Consider the following 23550-nt stretch of genomic DNA (forward strand, 5'->3'; position numbering starts at 1 on the left):
TTAATTAGCATGTCACATTAAGAATCTGCATCTAATTATCCTCACAATCGCACACTTGGTTGGCAGTTAATTAAAAAAATATTTAAGGGTTTTACATGTTTAGCTTGTTTAGCTTGTGCAAACAAGTATCTGCCGACCGACCTCATTTAAAAAACATCTGATGTACTACGAGAGCTCCGTTGTCCTTTCAAATAACATCTAAAACCCTGTGCTGCGCCGAGTGATAAACCTTCCTCCTCTACGGACCATAATCACCTCAGCAATTACATCACAACAGCGGTTTATTTAGTCATTAAACACCTGAAAATCATACATCCTTTTGACATTACAATGATGTGACTAAACAAACACTAACAGTACATGGACCTACAGAGGAGTGAATACTGAGAGTCAAATATAGATCTGCTCTATGTAGGGGGAAGAGAATACATTCAATAGAAAGCCTGTCTCATCTTCCACACCTTCACATCCATCAATAGAAAGCCTGTCCTAGTTTCCACACCTTCACATCCATCAATAGAAAGCCTGTCCTAGTTTCCACACCTTCACATCCATCAATAGAAAGCCTGTCCTAGTTTCCACACCTTCACATCCATCAATAGAAAGCCTGTCCTAGTTTCCACACCTTCACATCCATCAATAGAAAGCCTGTCCTAGTTTCCACACCTTCACATCCATCAATAGAAAGCCTGTCCTAGTTTCCACACCTTCACATCCATCAATAGAAAGCCTGTCCTAGTTTCCACACCTTCACATCCATCAATAGAAAGCCTGTCCTATCTTCCACACCTTCACATCATCAATAGAAAGCCTGTCCTATCTTCCACACCTTCACATCATCAATAGAAAGCCTGTCCTATCTTCCACACCTTCACATCCATCAATAGAAAGCCTGTCCTAGTTTCCACACCTTCACATCCATCAATAGAAAGCCTGTCCTAGTTTCCACACCTTCACATCCATCAATAGAAAGCCTGTCCTAGTTTCCACACCTTCACATCCATCAATAGAAAGCCTGTCCTAGTTTCCACACCTTCACATCCATCAATAGAAAGCCTGTCCTAGTTTCCACACCTTCACATCCATCAATAGAAAGCCTGTCCTATCTTCCACACCTTCACATCCATCATTGCCTTTATTGTACCAGATGAAAGAACTCCCTTTGGAAGACTTGTTGCAAGACAAGCATAGAAATAAAATGACTAGAATGGGGGGGGGGGAAGCCCCTCATATCACAGCCATTTGACACTCGCTTAAATGATTATATTTTATAATGGTGGCAGGTAGCCTAGTGGCTAAGAGCGTTGGGCCAGTAATCGAAAGGTCGCTGGTTCGAATCCCTGAGCTGACTAGGTGAAAAATATGTTGATGTGCCCTTGCCCTAACTCTAATTGTGCCTGGAAGTCGCTCTGGATAAGAGTCTGCTAAATTACTAAAATATGAATTGTTAAATGTCTAAGGCTTAGCGAGCATGGAGAATATTACAACCATTTGACAGTACTCACTTGAATGAAAATGTACATTCCAATCATTCCAGTTCTGTGTGTTTCAAGGTCTTCTCAGCATCCCAGCCTTGACTTTGGTTTAACCCCGCTATTCATCTTAATCTCTGCTGTGCTTCATTCCCTGCTCTGATTCACTATTCAACACTAGTACAAAAAGGCAGAGAGGAGCTAAAAGCTGAGCAGCACACTGAAACTCAGCCTGCGACCTAAATGACACCCTATTCCCCATATAGGGCACTACTTTTGACCAGGGCCCATAGGGAATAGGGTGCCATTTGGAACGCAGATTCAGAGTGCTGGCTGCAAGAAGCTTAAATGAAATACCACTTCAGGATAGAGGCAACTAGGTAAAGAAGTTGGGAGCCAGTGGTTTCTGGAAGGGAGATGTAATGTTTCCATTAGTGATATAAAATGGTAGCCTAGTGGTTAGAGCGTTGGGCCAGTAACTAAAGGTTATATATACTCTGCCTCTCAGGGAGGCTTTGCTGTAGTGATACAGCACAACAGGTTAACAAAAATAACTAACGTTGCTACAGAAAAGCATCAAAGAGAGATGTGAGGAAGGGAGGGCACGTGGAGAGAGGGCAAAAGAGAGAGGAAGAGAAAGATGAGAAAAAGAGGGAGGAAGAAGAGAAAGATAAGAGTGAAAGAGGACTGAATAGAACTCAGAGAAGGAGGGGGTTAAATCTCACACTAGTTCAAGGAAGTCTATCCATTTAAACACACGGTCAGGGTTTCCTAGTAACCGGTTTCACAGCAAGGACAATGCATCTTTACAGAGAACCAGAATCATTTATTTTCTCGTCTACACCAAGGAAACATTTTCACTCAAGGAGAAATAATTGGCATAAAAAATTGCAGCTTAACATAGAAAGACAAACCCCTCCCAAAAAGATAACCTATATCACTTCAAACACCACTAGCCATGGACATGTTTGAGTGGTGCTGACAGACAAAGGAATAGGTTGAAGGAAGCTTAACATCATAGTGACAACCGTACTATTCAATTATATCAATCCACAGGTCTCCATGTTCTGACATGTGAAATACAATGTTCTCCAAGATGGATGGGCGTAATACAGGACGTGCACACACACCGCAGGTACACACACATACAGTACACTCACACACAGACAGACACACACACACACACACACACACAACGGCTGGTGGTGGAGAACACCCTGGTGGTTTTGATGAAGTTAGTGCTGACTGGATGAAATGCAAGGCCCTCTAGCTGCTGGCTCGTGTGTGTGTCTGGTGAGATGGCAGAGTGACGTTTGTGAAATGAGCCACAGCTAATGGGGTAGAAGAAGTCGTCTGGGGGTTTACCCAAAGGTGTGTGTGTGTGTGTGTGTATGTGAGCGTGTGTCTAAAGGTTTACCTGAGGATCTGGTGTCAGCTGGTGTGCTGTTAGAAAGGGAGGAGAGGACTCTTCACAGACAGCCAGGCTCCGTACTAACTTTACCTTGGCCTTGGACCGAGGGAGAGTACAGTATATTGACAACGGTTCAAAATATATTACTTTAGATGACGTGCGTTGATCATTTCAAAACACGAACGCGAACTGACCAAGTAAACATACAAACCAAAACGTAAAGGCCAGCAAGCACCAAGCATCACGACCAACAGAATATGTTCAGACCTCAAAATGAGTTGGGTGAATCAAATCCAATCCATGCATGTAACTAACGTGATGGTTAGCAAACACGTAAATACACATAAATAAGTCAGTTTAAACGCCTGAACATCATGCAAGAGAAGATACATAATACTAATGCAGCACGACAAGTCTGGGTGGTTTTAAAGGGATGACTTAAATCACGTGTCAAACTCATTCCACCGGATGGTTTTAAAGGGATGACTTAAATCACGCGTCAAACTCACTCCACCGGATGGTTTTAAAGGGCTGACTTAAATCACGTGTCAAACTCATTCCACCGGATGGTTTTAAAGGGATGACTTAAATCACGTGTCAAACTCACTCCACCGGATGGTTTTAAAGGGATGACAAATCACGTGTCAAACTCATTCCACCGGATGGTTTTAAAGGGATGACTTAAATCACGTGTCAAACTCACTCCACCGGATGGTTTTAAAGGGATGACTTAAATCACGCGTCAAACTCATTCCACCGGATGGTTTTAAAGGGATGACTTAAATCACGCGTCAAACTCATTCCACCGGATGGTTTTAAAGGGCTGACTTAAATCACGTGTCAAACTCATTCCACCGGATGGTTTTAAAGGGCTGACTTAAATCACGTGTCAAACTCATTCCACCGGATGGTTTTAAAGGGATGACTTAAATCACGTGTCAAACACATTCCACCGGATGGTTTTAAAGGGATGACTTAAATCACGTGTCAAACTCATTCCACGGAGGGCAGAGTGTCTGCAGGTCCCTTGTACTCGATTGATAAATGAAGGTTACGAATTAGTAAAGAACCCCACTCACCTGATTGTCTAGGTCTTAACTGAAAGGACAAACCCCAAACCCTCTGACACTAGGGCCTCCACGGAATGAGTATGAACACCCTGTTCACTACAGAACAAGAACCAACAGCAGGCAAATATATAATAAGACATATTGGATAAATCCGTCTTCTCAGCAGAAACACTTGAGATAAAATGATAATGTATGAGGTAGTTGCCAGGCATCATGCTAATCCACCGACTGTACCTTAGAGCCCCTCACTGGCTGGCCAGCTGATACAGGAGACTGCTGCTGTCCAAAACGGACCACAAAAAGGAGGAGTTTAGCTAACAAAACCACAAGGTTAAATAATATTGTGGTCCAGAACAACAGGAAGGCTGAATACATACATCACACATGTTGGACGTCAACGTACACCCTACTAAAGAGCTCGGCCAATCAATATAGGCATGTGACAAAACACGAGGAGGAGCCCTTTTTGGGCCAAGATGAATTCTCACCCTAGTGATTCAAACACCTTCCTGTCTGAGAAATTAGACCCAGAATTCTGTCTGACTACTATGTACATTTAATGGAATTTTCTCTCAGAATATTTTCACCTCTCTCTCTCTCTCAGACCCATTTTCCTGTCATGTAGACTAGAGCAAAGAGAAGTGTTCTGAGGTTGGAGAGGAACAGGAAGCAGGAGAGGAATGGTGTGGTGAGACAGAGCAGTGTTCTGAGTTTGAAGAGGAACAGGAAGCAGGAGAGGAATGGTGTGGTGAGACAGAGCAGTGTTCTGAGTTTGGAGAGGAACAGGAAGCAGGAGAGGAATGGTGTGGTGAGACAGAGCAGTGTTCTGAGTTTGGAGAGGAACAGGAAGCAGGAGAGGAATGGTGTGGTGAGACAGAGCAGTGTTCTGAGGTTGGAGAGGAACAGGAAGCAGGAGAGGAATGGTGTGGTGAGACAGAGCAGTGTTCTGAGTTTGAAGAGGAGCAGGAAGCAGCACGGGGGACGACATCTCAGTGCCTCTGCTCTTCGTGTGTGTGTGTGTTTGTTCGAGCGTGCGCACGCGTGTGTGTGTGTGCAGGGTGAGGTCCTAGAGAGTCAGAGCGAAAGCTGAGTCTGATTTAGACAGAACGGCTGGCAGGCCCCATGCTCCTCTCGGGCTGCCACTGAGACACCGTCTGTACACACACACTCTCTCTTCTCTTGGTCCCGTCCTCTAAAACCAACCAGAGGACAGTTCCTTTTCCCGCTGCGCTGGAGGGTCAGATAACATTAATGAAATAAAGATGGAAATGGACCGTTTCCATTTCCAGGCATGTGTACGACCCTTAGAGACTGTGTGGCGTGTGTGGCGTGTGTGGCGTGTGTGGCGTGTGTGTGTGTGTGTGTGTGTGTGTGTGTGTGTGACAGTAGGTGCGAACGCACCAGTAGATCAGATAATTGAACAGGGCAGAAAGGAAAGGAACAATGAGAGGAGAGAGAAGGAAACGCTGACGTCTGCACTACAAGGTACCTGGCCTGAAAGAGAGAACGTTGCAGGGACAGATGGTGGCAAAGTCACAGAGGAGACACAAACAGAGAAACACACACCCCTCCCTCCCTCTCCCCATCCGGCACCCATTCAGTCTCTCTCTCAGGGTGACACACAGGAAGTTTGTAGATAAGCCAGGATTTGAGATCCAGATTATCTGTCTTCTTCAGTCTGGCTGGGGAGCCAGCCACCGACCGCTTTTACTTGTTCTGCTTCCCATTTATACTCCTGCCTGTCAGCATTACCTCCAACCCTGAGACAATACCCTGTCAGCATTACCTCCAACCCCTGAGACAATACCCTGTCAACATTACCTCCAACCCTGAGACAATACCCTGTCAACATTACCCCCAACCCTGAGACAATACCCTGTCAACATTACCTCCAACCCTGAGACAATACCCTGTCAGCATTACCTCCAACCCTGAGACAATACCCTGTCAGCATTACCTCCAACCCTGAGACAATACCCTGTCAACATTACCTCCAACCCCTGAGACAATACCCTCTCTGCTGCCTGTCAGCATTACCTCCAACCCTGAGACAATACCCTGTCAGCATTACCTCCAACCCTGAAACAATACCCTGTCAGCATTACCTCCAACCCTGAGACAATACCCTGTCAACATTACCTCCAACCCTGAGACAATACCATGTCAACATTACCTCCAACCCTGAGACAATACCCTGTCAGCATTACCTCCAAACCCTGAGACAATACCCTGTCAACATTACCTCCAACCCTGAGACAATACCCTGTCAACATTACCTCCAACCCTGAGACAATACCCTGTTAACATTACCCCCAACCCTGAGACAATACCCTGTCAACATTACCTCCAACCCTGAGACAATACCCTGTCAGCATTACCTCCAACCCTGAGACAATACCCTGTCAACATTACCTCCAACCCCTGAGACAATACCCTCTCTGCTGCCTGTCAGCATTACCTCCAACCCTGAGACAATTCCCTGTCAACATTACCTCCAACCCTGAGACAATTCCCTGTCAACATTACCTCCAACCCTGAGACAAAGGAACGTTTTGCTGCACTGTATCAGCACATCTTTCACCAACTTGTTTCATCTGTTACATTAGAGTATTTTAATGACTGATCGTGAGCAATGACATTACCATATATCAATTATATTACCATATTTACATTTTTGCCAGAGTAGTGGTAAAACATGTTCAAATTGTGGATGTGATAATGGAAAACTGATCTTCTCATTGGTCCACACTAAAAGGCTGTTTACCTGTGACGTTTCCCTCTTGTTGTCACAGCAGCTTCCGTCTTGGTGACCGGTGGCATTGTGTTCCAGCACCAGGCTCCCAGCCTGTTTGGGATTGTCCTTCACACCGTTCCGTCTGCTGTCTGCTCCTAGTGTTGTGGTTCCGGTCCAGTCTGCTGCCTCCAGCTCCACTCCAGCCTCACAAACCTTCATGGTCTCAGTCCTACTGATGTCCTTTACAGTAACAGGATCAGACATCCTCATCAGACGCACAGCTTACAGAGAGTCTCTATACAACACTGCTGTTACTGGGGTCCTAGAGATGGAGAAAGAGACAGAGACAGACGATGGAGAGAGACTGGGATTTTACTAATCAAAATGCAAATCATTTCCCATTAGAGCTACATCAAAAGACATCTTACACCTACAGTCAGAGAGAGAGAGAGAAAAAACATGGGCATTGAAATATCATGCATTTACAGAGAATAGAGAGAGAAAAAACATGGGTATTGAAATATCATACATTTACAGAGAACAGAGAGAGAGAAAACATGGGCATTGAAATATCATGCATTTACAGAGAATAGAGAGAGAAAAAACATGGGTATTGAAATATCATACATTTACAGAGAACAGAGAGAGAGAAAACATGGGCATTGAAATATCATGCATTTACAGAGAATAGAGATTGAGAGAAAACATGGGCATTGAAATATCATGCATTTACAGAGAACAGAGAAAGAAAACATGGGCATTGAAATATCATGCATTTACAGAGAACAGAGAAAGAAAACATGGGCATTGAAATATCATGCATTTACAGAGAACAGAGAAAGAAAACATGGGCATTGAAATATCATGCATTTACAGAGAACAGAGAAAGAAAACATGGGCATTGAAATATCATGCATTTACAGAGAACAGAGAAAGAAAACATGGGCATTGAAATATCATGCATTTACAGAGAACAGAGAAAGAAAACATGGGCATTGAAATATCATGCATTTACAGAGAACAGAGAGAGAGAAAACATGGTCATTGAAATATCATGCATTTACAGTGAACAGAGAAAGAAAACATGGTCATTGAAATATCATGCATTTACAGAGAACAGAGAAAGAAAACATGGGCATTGAAATATCATGCATTTACAGAGAACAGAGAAAGAAAACATGGTCATTGAAATATCATGCATTTACAGAGAACAGAGAAAGAAAACATGGTCATTGAAATATCATGCATTTACAGAGAACAGAGAAAGAAAACATGGGCATTGAAATATCATGCATTTACAGAGAACAGAGAAAGAAAACATGGGCTAAAGAGAAATTGTAAACATCTCTATTAGTTAGAACATCTGAAATCTAATGACTACTAATGCAGGGACAGGGACAGGGACGGGGACGGGGACGGGGACGGGGACTACTGTAATGGGGCTAATGCAGGGACAGGGACAGGGACGGGGACGGGGACTACTGTAATGGGGCTAATGCAGGGACAGGGACAGGGCAGTGGTTTTTGGTAATAATGTAGCAAGTCTCTCTTGCAGTAGCAGTAGCATAGAGAAGAGGGGTGGGGAGGCTTAGGGAAGGAGACAGAGAGAGGAGAAGAAAGGAGACAGAGGAGAAGAGGGAAGGAGACATCATAGAGAGGAAAAGATGGGAGGGTTAGGGTAGGAGACATCTGGTTTATGAGAGCTGTGATTAATGATTTTAATTAGAGGTTGAGAGGCCCCATCTGATTCAGTCCCTGACATTAACACTGTGGCTCTGTGCCTCTGTCTCAATTTGGCTTTCCTTGATTCCTTCTCAAACCCCAATGGTGGAGAAGGTCAGAGGGGAGTGACCAATTCATTTTGAGGATAGAGGAATCTCAGAAAGACACATTGAGAAAGAGACAGTCAGTACTGTGAGACAGTCAGTACTATTGGAGGACAGAGCTTGTGGCTATAGAAAAATCCCACTGACACCCTGGATTCCAGAATGTTCAAAGAGTGCAATGACTCCATGACTCTACGGCCCTCTCTATAGGCAGGTATCAATAAAACCTCACAATACAGTGTAGAACGTTCCATTTGACTGCTGATGGGCAAGGAGACCACCAGCTCCTCAAAACCATGTTGTCAACCAGGTTTCAATATCATGACCTCTTGAAGAGCAGAGTCAGAACTTCACATTTCCCAAAATTCCACATTTAGCTTCATCAGAGTTATACAGCAAGGACCTGCATGCTTTTCATGATCCGTAAGTTTAGCAATTGATCATGTAATTTCAGAGGGAAGGTAGCATTTTACCAGAGAACAGTAGGCTGTCTACACAGAGAAAAGTACCGGAGCACAGTAGGCTGTCTACACAGAGAAAAGTACCAGAGAACAGTGTGGATGACGGATCACCACCTCAAGCTGAACCTCGGCAAGACGGAGCTGCTCTTCCTCCCGGGGAAGGACTGCCCGTTCCATGATCTCGCCATCACGGTTGACAACTCCATTGTGTCCTCCTCCCAGAGTGCTAAGAACCTTGGCGTGATCCTGGACAACACCCTGTCGTTCTCAACTAACATCAAGGCGGTGACCCGTTCCTGTAGGTTCATGCTCTACAACATTCGCAGAGTACGACCCTGCCTCACACAGGAAGCGGCGCAGGTCCTAATCCAGGCACTTGTCATCTCCCGTCTGGATTACTGCAACTCGCTGTTGGCTGGGCTCCCTGCCTGTGCCATTAAACCCCTACAACTCATCCAGAACGCCGCAGCCCGTCTGGTGTTCAACTTTCCCAAGTTCTCTCACGTCACCCCGCTCCTCCGCTCTCTCCACTGGCTTCCAGTTGAAGCTCGCATCCGCTACAAGACCATGGTGCTTGCCTACGGAGCTGTGAGGGGAACGGCACCTCCGTACCTTCAGGCTCTGATCAGGCCCTACACCCAAACAAGGGCACTGCGTTCATCCACCTCTGGCCTGCTCGCCTCCCTACCTCTGAGGAAGTACAGTTCCCGCTCAGCCCAGTCAAAACTGTTCGCTGCTCTGGCACCCCAATGGTGGAACAAACTCCCTCACGACGCCAGGTCAGCGGAGTCAATCACCACCTTCCGGAGACACCTGAAACCCCACCTCTAAGGAATACCTAGGATAGGATAAAGTAATCCTTCTAACCCCCCCCCCCCTTAAAAGAGTTAGATGCACTATTGTAAAGTGGTTGTTCCACTGGATATCATAAGGTGAATGCACCAATTTGTAAGTCGCTCTGGATAAGAGCGTCTGCTAAATGACTTAAATGTAATGTAATGTAACAGTAGGCTGTCTACACAGAGAAAAGTACTGGAGAAAAGTAGCTCCACATCAGTCAAAGCACAATCTGCTGATAGATGAGAATTCACCAACGGCCATTCTGAGTGGAGAAGTGCAACTGAAGAACGAAATTAGTCTGATGCCGAGCAGATATTACAATAAGAAGCATTGTAGATCTGCATTTACAAAACACAGGAAGTTTTATCTTTCTGCGTTAGGGCGACACCTAAGATTAACGTGGCTGAATGAATAACGTCACGGTGCATCATATTGTGTTAGCTTTCTGCCGTGTTTGAGGTGTCAAAGCCCTTTGGATGAGTCATCTGTACAGCTGCCACTGCAGCTCGATTTCCTTGCGTTTTTCCTCTCAGTTCTGGGCGGTGTGCTTCTCCACTATCTTCTCAGAACAGTGCAGGCCCGTTGCCCTAGCGACGCCACACCGTGTGCTTCAGACAAGCATGCGGTCAAAACTTTGTGCAAATGAATAATGTCTCTCGCTCACATTCGCTTGTAAAATGTCTAAACTCAACAAAAATATAATTCGGTAGCTCCTACCTATACATGTATAACTTTATGAGCTGCGTTGCCTGCCTTCGCAATTTGTTTGTTTTCGTTTGCACTCGTTAGCATATTTTGCTAGCAATATTTTGCTGTTACTTGTGCTAATTTTGTTGTTATTGTGCTAATAGACGCCCAACCGGCTTCTTTGCATGTTTGTGTACTAAGCCAGTAGTACCGTAAATCCCGGTGTGAGAGAAGGACGGTATGAGGATATGACAATCTGGAAACCGCCCAACCCTACTATAGAGATTTCTATACAGCCATCTAGTTTATCCCCTGAATGTTAACTTGTTAACTAGCCATATTGACGTGATTTGTTGTTAGCCAACTAGCCAATTTGACGTGGTCCCTCAGTCAATGTTGTCTATCACGTCTGTCAGCAGCAATCCTGATTAAACCCTTATTAACAATGTTGAAACAGGGATAATGTTAGCCAACTTCGCTAGGTAGGCCTAGGTTGGTGGGAGAAAAAACTACATCAGGTCTAATTATCACTATATGTATGGTCAACTGTTTCTACCGGTAGCTAGCAAAGTAAACATTATCATCAGGTAGCTTGCAAAGTAAACATTATCATCAGGTAGATAGCAAAGTAAACATTATCATCAGGTAGCTAGCAAAGTAAACATGATCATCAGGTAGCTAGCAAAGTAAACATGATCATCAGGTAGCTAGCAAAGTAAACATGATCATCAGGTAGCTAGCAAAGTAAACATTATCACCAGGTAGCTAGCAAATTAAACATTATCATCAGGTAGCTAGCAAATTAAACATTATCACCAGGTAGCTAGCAAAGTAAACATTATCACCAGGTAGCTAGCAAATTAAACATTATCATCAGGTAGCTAGCAAATTAAACATTATCACCAGGTAGCTAGCAAATTAAACATTATCACCAGGTAGCTTGCAAATTAAACATTATCATCAGGTAGCTTGCAAATTAAACATTATCATCAGGTAGCTAGCAAAGTAAACATTATCACCAGGTAGCTTGCAAAGTAAACATTATCATCAGATAGCTAGCAAAGTAAACATTATCATAAGGTAGTTAGCACATTAAACATTATCATCAGGTAGCTTGCAAAGTAAACATCATCAGGTAGCTTGCAAAGTAAACATTATCATCAGGTAGCTCGCAAAGTAAATATCAGATAACAGTACATAGGCGAATTCGCCCTTCTGCTGCTTGACAGGCAGAGCCCACAAAGGATGGGAAATTTACCTAAAACCACTCATACTAGGCAAGTATATTTCACTTACTTTACATCACTCAAATCCAATTAATGGTGGGCAACATTGAGCGATATTGTGAGGCTACCCTCACAGATCTACAATTAAATGATCAATTGATGTATGCTGATGAAAAGCATGCAGTTCCTTGCTGTAGAACTCTGATAGAGATAAACATGGAATAATGGGATGGGTAGTCCTGACTCTGCTCTTCAAAAGGTGCTGATATTACAACCAAATAGCTCATATATTTAACAATCCCTTGAAAACGGCACCTTACCTGTCCAAAAATGTAATCAGTAACGTAAATTTTGGATTACCCAAACTCCGTAACGTAATCTGATTACTTCCCGTTACTTTTGGGTTACTTCCCCTTAATTTGTTTCATTAGTGCCTTGTTGATATAGTTCCCAAAATTTTTGTATATAAGCAATACAATTTTCAAGATACAGAAGTTCCAAAATACAGAAATATAGCAGGTATGATGTAAAATGCATCACCCCGGCTTTGAGAAAAGGATCCATCAAACACATCTGGTGTGTCATCACAGCGGTCTCTGATTGGTGATCAGACTCTCTCAGGTGGAACAAACTGAAACACTTTTTTCCATGCTGAATTGAATGTCACCGAGAAACCGAAAGGTGCCAAAATACATTTCTTTCTCTCACAAACATCCTTTCTGAATTTTTAAGTAATCATCTAGTTTTTCAAAAGTATCTAATCTGATTACAATATTTTAGCTGGTATTGTAACTGATACATTTGTTTTGTAAATCAGATGACATGTACTCAGTTACTCCCCAAAACCTGCTCCTTTCACATCCATCTTTAAACACTCTGTTCAATAACAAAATGTATGTTGTTCTTGTGTTCTGCAGTGTGCAGTGCTATTTTAGTTATGTTACTGAATACTGAGTGGAAACTGGCTGAGAGGCAGGTCAAACATGTTCATCTTGAAGAGAAATAACTATAACACCAGGCTAGTCCACATCTGTTCAGTTATTCCGGCACACAATCTTTTCTACTCAAGTGCAGCATTGCTGATTTGTAATATCTGTCAGTCTCTCTCGACTGAAGTGATGTCAACGCTGTTTTTAATTTCCCCCCGGCCTCCAATGTACTTTGTGGCCAATGGCCTATTCTCCTTACAGGAAGCTACTTACTGGGTGCTCCTGGGCCTGTGGTGGTGACGTCCTACAGAGGGTGAGAAGGCTCTGGGGGCAGCAGTCCTGCGCCACCGCTGGTTTGTCACTGTAACGTCTCGTGCTGCTGAGCCTGTCGCTAACTCTGAGGGAGAGTCCCATGTCCTTAGCACCAGCTCGGAGTCTCTGGTGTCCAGATCTGAACGGCCTCGGTGGCACTGCCCTCCAAGCTGCTCATGGCCATCACAGACCTGTCACAGGGAGAGAAGAGGTCAGAGGGTCAGGACCCTTAGAGCACTGGGGAACACTGATGGAATGGGGTTATAGGTCGCTGACAGTGACAGGGCTGACATGGACAGACAGAGTCCAGGGGATATCACGTGTGTGAGTGTGAGAGAGAAAAATGGAGAAAGAGAGAGAGACAGGGAAAGAGACAGAAAGCGATATTGTGGCTGTGCATGCCTATGTGTAAAACAGGTTTCATCCATCAGAGCCATTGAGTGCATGGAGGGTCGTGTTAAACCCACTCTGTCGTGCCAGTTATGTAAAACAGAGCAGCGTTACATATTCAGGAATAACAGCCGTAAAAAACAGAAGTTAACACTTTTCAATCAAAACCCTATGATATTTAGAATACCAATGTTGGAGTGGACACTGACAGACATATCATTTCCCAAATGGAAGCTTCACATCGAAGGTAACAGACGGGCTGTAACAGATTCTCCATCAGTCAGAAGGGCTCTACATCTTTGCCCATGTTCTGCTACTCCACTCCAACCTTCCTCCTAGTCCCAGAGCTCAGTGCTATCTACCGGGCAGAATGCCCGCCACAGTAAGCTCTCTCTGGCAACCAGTAGGCAGTCCCGTCTCCTGTCTCCACACAGTCCCGTCTCCTGTCTCCACACAGTCCCGTCTCCTGTCTCCACACAGTCCCGTCTCCTGTCTCCACACAGTCCCGTCTCCTGATTCCACATCGGGCCAGTGGGAAGCAGACCCATGCATGCTGCCAGATAAAAGGTCAAGTGGTGGATTCCTGCTCACTTTATAATCCTTTTCCACCTCACCCTACCTCACCCTATTCTACCTCACCCTATTCTACCTCACCACACCCTGCTGTGTATGCAGATCCTGGTTTGACAGTAAACTGCAGACACTACTAGAACAAAGGTAACCTCCAGTCTGGCAGTCAGCAGCAACACAAAGAGAGGTGTGGAACTTCACATGACTACAGTCAGCCCTACTAGCTGGTGACACCAGTAGAACTCAACCAACCAGACAGACAGCAAGTGAGATTCTGGCCCCAGACACAAGCTGCATTAGGAGTCAGAGCTGTGCTGCACGGACAGGGATGAACAGCAGGGCTGAGCAAGCCGCTGAGTTCAGGAGATCACCGTGTCAGTTCTGTGTCAGGGACAGTCTGTGTGACACACGGGGGAGGGGGGGTGTCAGGGACAGTCTGTGTGACACACGGGGGAGGGGGGGTGTCAGGGACAGTCTGTGTGACACACGGGGGAGGGGGGGTGTCAGGGACAGTCTGTGTGACACACGGGGGAGGGGGTGTCATGGACAGTCTGTGTGACACACGGGGGAGGGGGTGTCAGGGACAGGGGGCTTAATGCATGCAGATGGAACACAGTGTGACACACACACGAATAAACACTGGCAGGCACAAACAGACCAGAAGTCTACACGTACCCAAGAACACACACACACAGCCCAGTAAAATCCTCTGGGTCTCCTGTTACTGAGCAGCTCCTCTGTATTTGACAACAGAACCTGAGGCTCTGAGTTGATCTGAGTGGTTGAACCGCAAAGAGCCTCTTCACTTCACAGTCCCTTTAACTCCATTCCCCACGGTACAAACACACCCATACTGCCTGTAGAAGTGGTGAGTAAGTGCCGAAGCCTTTTTCCATGCTACACTTTTCTACCCATGAAAATGTATTCTCAAAAACCTACAAGGAGGTCAAAAGGGCACAGCCACTCTGCCAGCCAGGGGAATGGGGGCTAACTAATCATATGCCGGCTGTAAATGGACCACTCAATGACAATTATGTTAGCACAGCGAATAGGAAATTGCTCCTGTGGAATGCACAAGAGGCCATTCTGATTGCAAGCACAGATAGGGCGGTCCACACCAGGCTTGGGCAGTACCTCCCCCCCTGCCCAAGTACTGTGGGGGAAGAGCGGGGGGAGCAAGCGAGAGGAGAGACTCTCTCCCTCCCGCCCAGACTGTGTAGGAGGATGGAACAATACAAGAGCAGAGAAAAGCAGCCGAAGCAATCCATTCATCCAACATACTGTGTAGCTAACAGACAGACATCCATGAGGCGGTCTTCTCCAGCTCTACAGTCACACAGAAAGATTAAATGTATTGCGTAACCAACCATCAAGTCACAGGAATAGTAATACCGTTTACTTTAAGCCTAATAAATGACATTGATTATCAGTGTGTTGAACAGGGTAAATAAGCCCGTACCCCGGCTCAGAGCCATGTCTGATAATAAGGAGAGTTATTGATTATCAGTGTGTTGAACAGGGTAAATAAACCCGTACCCCGGCTCAGAGCCATGTCTGATAATAAGGAGTTATTGATTATCAGTGTGTTGAACAGGGTAAATAAGCCCGTACCCCGGCTCAGAGCCATGTCTGATAATAAGGAGAGTTATTGATTATCAGTGTGTTGAACAAGGTAAATAAGCCCGTACCCCAGCTCAGAGCCATGTCTGATAATAAGGAGAGTTATTGATTATCAGTGTGTTTAACAGGGTAAATAAACCCGTACCCCAGCTCAGAGCCATGTCTGATAATAAGGAGAGTTATTGATTATCAGTGTGTTGAACAGGGTAAATAAGCCCGTACCCCAGCTCAGAGCCATGTCTGATAATAAGGAGAGTTATTGATTATCAGTGTGTTGAAAAGGGTAAATAAGCCCGTACCCCGGCTCAGAGCCATGTCTGATAATAAGGAGAGTTATTGATTAGAAAGAGCTGATGATAATTGAGACTTAAGCCCTCTGGGGTATAAAGTGCAGACTAAAGGTATTCATTTCGTCGCTCAGCCTCAATTACAGGTAAATGTGCTTAACAAGTCATATAACAAGTTGCATGGACTCACTGTGTGTGCATTAAGTGTTTAACATGATTTTTGAATGACTGTCTCATCTCTGTACCCCACACATACCAATAATTTTAAGGTCCCTCAGTCAAACAGTGAATTTCAAACACAGATTCAACCACAAAAAGCAAGGAGATTTTCCAATGCCTCTCAAAGCAGGGCAAATAAAAGCAGACATTGCATATCCCTTTGAGCATGTTGAAGTTATTAATTACACTTTGAATGATGTATCAACACACCCCGTCACTACAAAGATACAGGCGTCCTTCCTAAGTCAATTGCCGGAGAGGAAGGAAACCACTCAGGGATTTCACCATGAGGACAATGGTGACTTTAAAACAGTTACAGAGTTTAATGGCTGTGATAGGAGAAAACTGAGGATGGATCAACAACATTATAGTTACTCTACAATACTAACCTAAATTACAGAGTGAAAAAAAAACATGCAAAATCTTCTTAATTTTTTTTTTAATACTAAACATGTATCCTATTTGCAACAACGCACTAAAATAATACTGCAAAAAAATTGACAAAGCAATGAACTGTTTGTCCTGAATACAAAGTGTTATGTTTAGGGCAAATAGTGGTGGCTGCATTATGTTATGGGTATGCTTGTAATCGTTAAGGACTGGGGAGTTATTTAGGATTTCTTTTTAAAGAGCTAAGCACAGGCAAAATCCTAGAGGAAAACCTGGTTCAGTCTGGTTTCCACCAGACACTGGGAGATTAATTCACCTTTCAGCAAGACAATAACCTAAAACAAGTTTTGACTCAAATCTGCTTGAAAATCTATGGTAAGACCTGAAAATTGTTGTCTAGCTATTATGAACAACTAATTTAACAGAGCTTGAAGAATATGAAAATATATCTAGATATTTTTTTAATGGGCAAATGTTGCACAATCCAGGTGTGGAATGCTCTCCGAGACTTACCCAGAAAGACACACAGCCGTAATCACTACCAAAATTAATTCTACAAAGTATTGGCTCAGGGTGTGTGAATACATACGTAAATTAAATATTATTAGCTAACATTCCTAAAAACATATTTTCACTGTCATTATGGGGGTATAGAGTGAAAATGGGTGAGAAAAAAATACATTTATACATTTTGAATTCAGGCTGTAACAAAATGTGGAATAAGTCAAGGGGTATGAATACTTTCTGAAGGCCCTGTACATCACACTAGTGGAGTCAGTCATTAAAAACCCATTTGTAATAACAGAAACACCTGCAGAAACAATATACTGAGGAGCAGAAATGCAAGATGTGCAGAGGCAACGCAACACAAGCCTCTTAATGGCTTATCTATGGTCATTAGTGTACTGATGAAAGAAAGCCAAGACACAACGCTAATCAGAACACAGCCCCTGTTCACCAATACATTGCAGTGTTTCCCCTAGGATTTCTTTCAGCAGCGGCAGCAAAGTGTCAAGACATTTTGGGAATTTTAGATTCTCCCTGACTGTCTAGTTTTTATTTTGGTGATTGTTAGTTCTCAAAGATGATCTTATTTATTAATGTATTGCTCCATTATATTTTATACATACTTTATATCTGGTTTTAGTCATTTAAGTTAGAATGGAAAACGTTTTCGTATCCCGAAAAGTGTATATATATATTTTTTACATTTGTAGTGAAGGCCACGATTTAGCAGTGGAGGTGCACTGCTGCTAAATTCATATTGGGGATTCACTGAACACAGTCTACAGATCCCTTGTTCCCCAACACACTGAACACAGTCTACAGATCCCCCAACACACTGAACACAGTCTACAGTTCCCCTGTTCCCCAACACACTGAACACAGTCTACAGATCCCTTGTTCCCCAACACACTGAACACAGTCTACAGATCCCTTGTTCCCCAACACAGTCTACAGATCCCTTGTTCCCCAACACACTGAACAGTCTACAGATCCCCCAACACACTGAACAGTCTACAGATCCCCCAACACACTGAACAGTCTACAGATCCCCCAACACACTGAACACAGTCTACAGATCCCCCAACACACTGAACACAGTCTACAGATCCCCCAACACACTGAACACAGTCTACAGATCCCCCAACACACTGAACACAGTCTACAGATCCCCCAACACACTGAACACAGTCTACAGATCCCCTGTTCCCCAACACACTGAACACAGTCTACAGATCCCCTGTTCCCCAACACACTGAACACAGTCTACAGATCCCCCAACACACTGAACACAGTCTACAGATCCCCTGTTCACTGAATGCAGCCTTGCTGTGCATCCTTTGGAAACCGAGCCCTTATCGTCACCAGATAAACCCTGTAGCTTAAATGGTCAATGAAATTCACAACTGTAGCTTAGAACATATTGTAGAAGACTGCTGTGATGTTTAACTGCGTCTCAAAAGGATCATTTTGAAAACATAGCCAACAAAACAAAATCTCAACAATAAATCACGGCTTTCAAAATGAAGCTCAAGGTCTAAGATACTAACAGACAGACGATTGAGAACCCAGCACAATGTCTGAATGATTCAAGTCTGAAAAGGATACCAAAAGCCTTAGTAGATATTATCTGGAACTTAAACCATTACTCCTGACTTTCCAATGGGCTCCTTCCTTCACCAAATACAAACTCTTTGGTAAGGACAGAAACCAAGACCTACCTGCCACATAGCAGCCCTCCTTATGTTCATTGCAAGCTGTTGGAGGAGTCCGTAGTACCCAAGGCAGCATTGGTTGAGGAGGATGTAGCTGCTCGGAGCGACTCGCTCCCTGCAGCAGCAGTAGTCTCACACAGCCTCCTATCGTTGTGGGTTCGTGTGTGTGTGTGTCTACCTGCCAGAGCCCCTCAGTAGGCGCCTGACGGAGCCAGTGACTCGCCCCAGCCTCAGAGACAGCACCAAATCAACAGCTGGCCCCTGTGATGTCAGCTCTAGCTCAGCCACTCACAGCACCCCGCCTCGCTGCACCCAGGCAGAGAGGCAGGCAGGAAGCACATCTCAGAGGAGCGCGCGGCTGAGGAGGCTAAATTGAGCGCTTTCTTCATTACCGATTCTGCTGCCCTGCCATGCGCTTACACCAGAGGAGGGAGGCGAGGGACAAAGGAAAGGAGGAGGGAGACAGAGAGGAGAGGCGAGAGAGAGTAGGGGGACAGAGAGGAGAGAGAGAGACTGAGTAGGGGGACAGAGAGGAGAGAGAGAGACTGAGTAGGGGGACAGAGAGGAGAGAGAGAGTGTAGGGGGACAGAGAGGAGAGAGAGTGTAGGGGGACAGAGAGGAGAGAGAGTGTAGGGGGACAGAGAGGAGAGAGAGAGAGGAGGGGGACAGAGAGGAGAGAGAGTGTAGGGGGACAGAGAGGAGAGAGAGTGTAGGGGGACAGAGAGGAGAGAGACAGACGAGAGAGACAGGAGGGGCGTCTGTCTCCCCATATACAGCAATGAGAGAATAGGACAAACCATGCACCATGGGATGGATGGCCAATGAGAGAACAGGACACACCATGGAAGGGGATGGTGGCCAATGAGAGAACAGGACACACCATGGGAGGGGATGGTGGCCAATGAGAGAACAGGACACACCATGGGAGGGTATGGTGGCCAATGAAAGAACAGGACACACCATGGGAGGGGATGGATGTCCAATGAGAGGACAAGCTGTTCAAAGTGGACCTTGCCCATTACAGTTGGGTATATTTCAACCAGACGGAGACAAGGCACAAGACTGCTCCAACCAACTAGTGCCGGGCGATATGGCCCAAATAACATATTGCTGCATAAAATAAAAAATTGACGGTATTTGCTGCTATTTTATATTTTTGAATAATAAAAGTTGTACATGTTCTTTATGAGTAGTGTGTGATCCTAAGGTGGCAACACATAGATACTACGTGATTTCAAAATGGGTCTTTCTCCATTCGGATTGTTTTATACTGTTCAATTCAAACAAAAATAATTTTCAGCATTTTCATAAGTTCCTGCATTTCCTGCACTCATTTGAGATCATTTCCACACTGCCACGTAGGGCTGCACGATATGGACAAACAATATAGGCCTTATTTTGAACCAAACGTTGCAATTGGAATTTGACTTGATTTTGACTTTAGAGTAAAACACTTGTGACCTGTTGGAATCATGAAAATAGAATGATTATTGCAATTCTATAGTTAGAATATAATAGTGGGCACTTTGAATACAGTGTTGTTTGACATGACAACGAATGGAAATGCCAGGGAGGAGTTATTGTGACAAGGTAGGAACCAAAGTGTTTCCAAAGGGACCCTATAACCTTTGGCTCCATTGAATGTTCTCTTAGCTACTTCATGTAGCGAACATATTCATGCTTTGCGTATTCCTCTTTGATTTAGAAGATACTGTTGCACAAACATGCTGATTTAGGTCTAAACCACCACTGGTAGTATCAGGCTGTAAAGCTAATTACGTTTGTTCTGACTCAATACATTTATTAACCAAAAGTGCACGTCTTCAACCTCAGGAGGCTGAAGAAATGTTGCTTTTCACCTAAAACCCTCACAAACTTTTACAGATGTACAATTGAGAGCATCCTGTTGGGCTGGTACAGCAACTGCATGGCCCTCAACCACAAGGCTCTCCAGAGGGCAGTGAGGTCTGCACAACGCATCACTGGGGGCAAACTACCTGCCCTCCAAGACACCTACAGCAACCGATGTCACAGGAAGGCCAAAAAAAATCATCAAGGACAACAACCACCCGAGCCACTGCCTGTTCAACCCCCTACCATCCAGAAGGTGAGGTCAGTATAGGTTCATCAAAGCTGGGACCGAGAGACTGAAAAACAGCTTCTATCAAGGGCATCAGACTGTTAAACAGCATCACTAACATTGAGAGGCTGCTGCCTATATACTAGAGGTCAAACCGATTAATTGGAATGGCCGATTAATTAGGGCCGATTTCAAGTTTTCATAACAATCGGTAATCGTCATTTTTGGACAACCGATCATGGCCAATTACATTGCACTCCACAAAAAGACTGCGTGGCAGGCTGACTACCTGTTATGCGAGTGCAGCAAGGAGCCAAGGTAAGGTGCTAGCTAGCATTAAACATATCTTATAAAAAACAATCAATCTTAACATAATCACTAGTTAACTACACATGGTTGATGATATTACTAGTTTATCTAGCTTGTCCTGCGCTGCATATAATCGATGCGGTGCCTGTTCATTTATCATTGAATCATAGCCTACTTCTCCAAACGGGTGATTTAGCAAGCGTATTCGCGAAAAAAGCACTGTCGTTGCACCAATGTGTACCTAACCATAAACATCAACGCCTTTCTTAAAATCAATACTCAAGTATATATTTTTAAACCTGCATATTTAGTTAATATTGCCTGCTAACATGAATTTATTTTAACTAGGAAAATGGTGTCACTTCTCTTGCGTTCTGTGCAACAGAGTCAGGGTATATGTAGCCTTTTGGGCCACCTGGCTCGTTGCGAACTGTGTGAAGACTATTTCTTCCTAACAAAGACAGCCAACTTCGCCAAACGGGGGATGATTTAACAAAAGCGCTTTTGCGAAAAAAGCACAATCGTTGCACGAATGTACCTAACCATAAACATCAATGCCTTTCTTAAAATCAATACACAGAAGTATATATTTTTTTTTAAACTTGAATATTTAGTTAAAAGAAATTCATGGTAGCAGGCTAAAATAAACCAGGAAAATTGTGTCACTTCTCTTGCGTTCATTGCATGCAGAGTCAGGGTATATGCAACAGTTTGGGTCGCCTGGCTCGTTGCGAACTAATTTGCCAGAATTATACGTAATTATGACATAACATTGAAGGTTGTGCAATGTAACAGGAATATTTAGACTTATGGATGCCACCCGTTAGATGAAATACGGAACGGTTCCGTATTTCACTGAAAGAATAAACGTTTTGTTTTCTAAATGATAGTTTCCGGATTTGACCATATTAAATGACCTAAGGCTCGTATTTCTGTGTGTTATTATGTTATAATTAAGTCTATGATTTGATAGAGCAGTCTGACTGAGCGGTGGTAGGCAGCAGCAGGCTCGTAAGCGTTCATTCAAACAGCACTTTCGTGCATTTGCCAGCAGCTCTTCGCTGTGCTTCAAGCATTGCGCTGTTAATGACTTCAAACCTATCAACTCCCGAGATTAGGCTGGCAATACTAAAGTACCTATTACAACATCCAATAGTCAAAGGTTTATGAAATACAAATGGTATAGAGAGAAATAGTCCTATAATAACTACAACCTAAAACTTCTTACCTGGGAATATTGAAGACTCATGTTAAAAGGAACCACCAGCTTTCATATGTTCTCATGTTCTGAGCAAGGAACTTAAACGTTAGCTTTTTTACATGGCACATATTGCACTTTTACTTTCTTCTCCAACACTTTGTTTTTGCATTATTTTAACCAAATTGAACAAGTTTCATTATTTATTTGAGGATAAATAGATTTTATTGATGTATTATATTAAGTTAAAATAAAAGTGTTCATTTAGTATTGTTGTAATTGTCATTATTACAAATAATTTAAAAAAGCAGACCGATTAATCGGTATCAGCTTTTTTATGTCCTCCAATAATCGGTATTGAAAAATCATAAAATCGGTCAACCTCTACTATATACACAGACTCAAATCATTGGCCACTTTAATAAATGGATCACTAGTCACTTTAAATAATGTTTACAGATCTTACATTACTGATCTCATATGTATATACTGTATTTTATACCAGCTATTGCATCTTGCCTATACCGCTCAGCCATCGATCATCCATATATTTATATGGACATATTCTTATTCCATCCCTTTACATTTGTGTGTATAAGGTAGTTGTGGAATTGTTAGATATTACTGCACTGTCGGAACTAGAAGCACAAGCATTTCGCTACACTCACATTAACATCCGCTAACCATGTGTATGTGACCAAATATACTTTGATTTGGATTTGAACTAGTTAGCTAGCTAGCCAGCTAACTAGCGATTAGCGGCAAACAAGATTTAGGCCAAACTTGCCAAGACAAACTAGCGGTTGGCAGATAGTGTAATTATAGAACGCTAGGGGATTTACATTAAGAAGCAAAGTGAAAACAGCATTGTTGTCATTAACATTTTTGCATGTGCTACATTGACCATGCAGACTGAACACAAGAGTCTCGTGGTCAAGCAACAGCAAATGGGGCTAGGTCTGTGTGGAAAGCAGCATGGAGAGATGGAGAGCAGAGAGAGACGACTTTACACACAGTGTTTCACATTTAACAAACCAAACATTAAAATACCGCTATAGAAGGTAAAGTAAAAACCCAAACCGGTCCATGCATCAATACCAGTATATGGTCAAATATGGTGTACCGCCCAGCTCTACAAGTAACCACAGAAAATATGCTCAAGTCAATTGTAGTATGTTAAAGTGCTACTAATTAATGGAGACGTTCAGAGTGATTATAAAACGTAGTTATAGGGGAAATCATGTGTTATTTGTTCCAATCCTTTAAAAACTGAAGTAAATAATAGATACTGTTAGGGTAG

General features: G+C 43.6%; 1 protein-coding gene across 17 annotated transcripts in view; it reads right to left on the bottom strand.

Annotated features, from left to right (window-relative positions):
* Window positions 1-23550, bottom strand: part of LOC139532731 (R3H domain-containing protein 1-like) — a 56766-nt gene that overhangs the window by 29853 nt on the left and 3363 nt on the right. For 3 of the 17 annotated variants that reach the window (XM_071330680.1, XM_071330678.1, XM_071330679.1), the window contains exons 2-5: window positions 12930-13159; window positions 6718-7009; window positions 4188-4232; window positions 2890-2979 (exon numbers count right to left, since the gene is read on the bottom strand). In XM_071330680.1, the coding sequence (XP_071186781.1) occupies window positions 2890-2979; window positions 4188-4232; window positions 6718-6957 (375 nt within the window). In that variant the 5' untranslated portion in view covers window positions 6958-7009; window positions 12930-13159. Of the gene's footprint in view, window positions 1-2889; window positions 2980-4187; window positions 4233-6717; window positions 7010-12929; window positions 13160-18669; window positions 19414-23550 lie in introns of those variants that run through there. The other 14 variants (XM_071330689.1, XM_071330687.1, XM_071330688.1 and 11 more) reach the window with 9 other exon arrangements.

This window comes from Salvelinus alpinus, chromosome 10, assembly GCF_045679555.1.
Source record: "Salvelinus alpinus chromosome 10, SLU_Salpinus.1, whole genome shotgun sequence".
Taxonomy (NCBI): domain Eukaryota; kingdom Metazoa; phylum Chordata; class Actinopteri; order Salmoniformes; family Salmonidae; genus Salvelinus; species Salvelinus alpinus.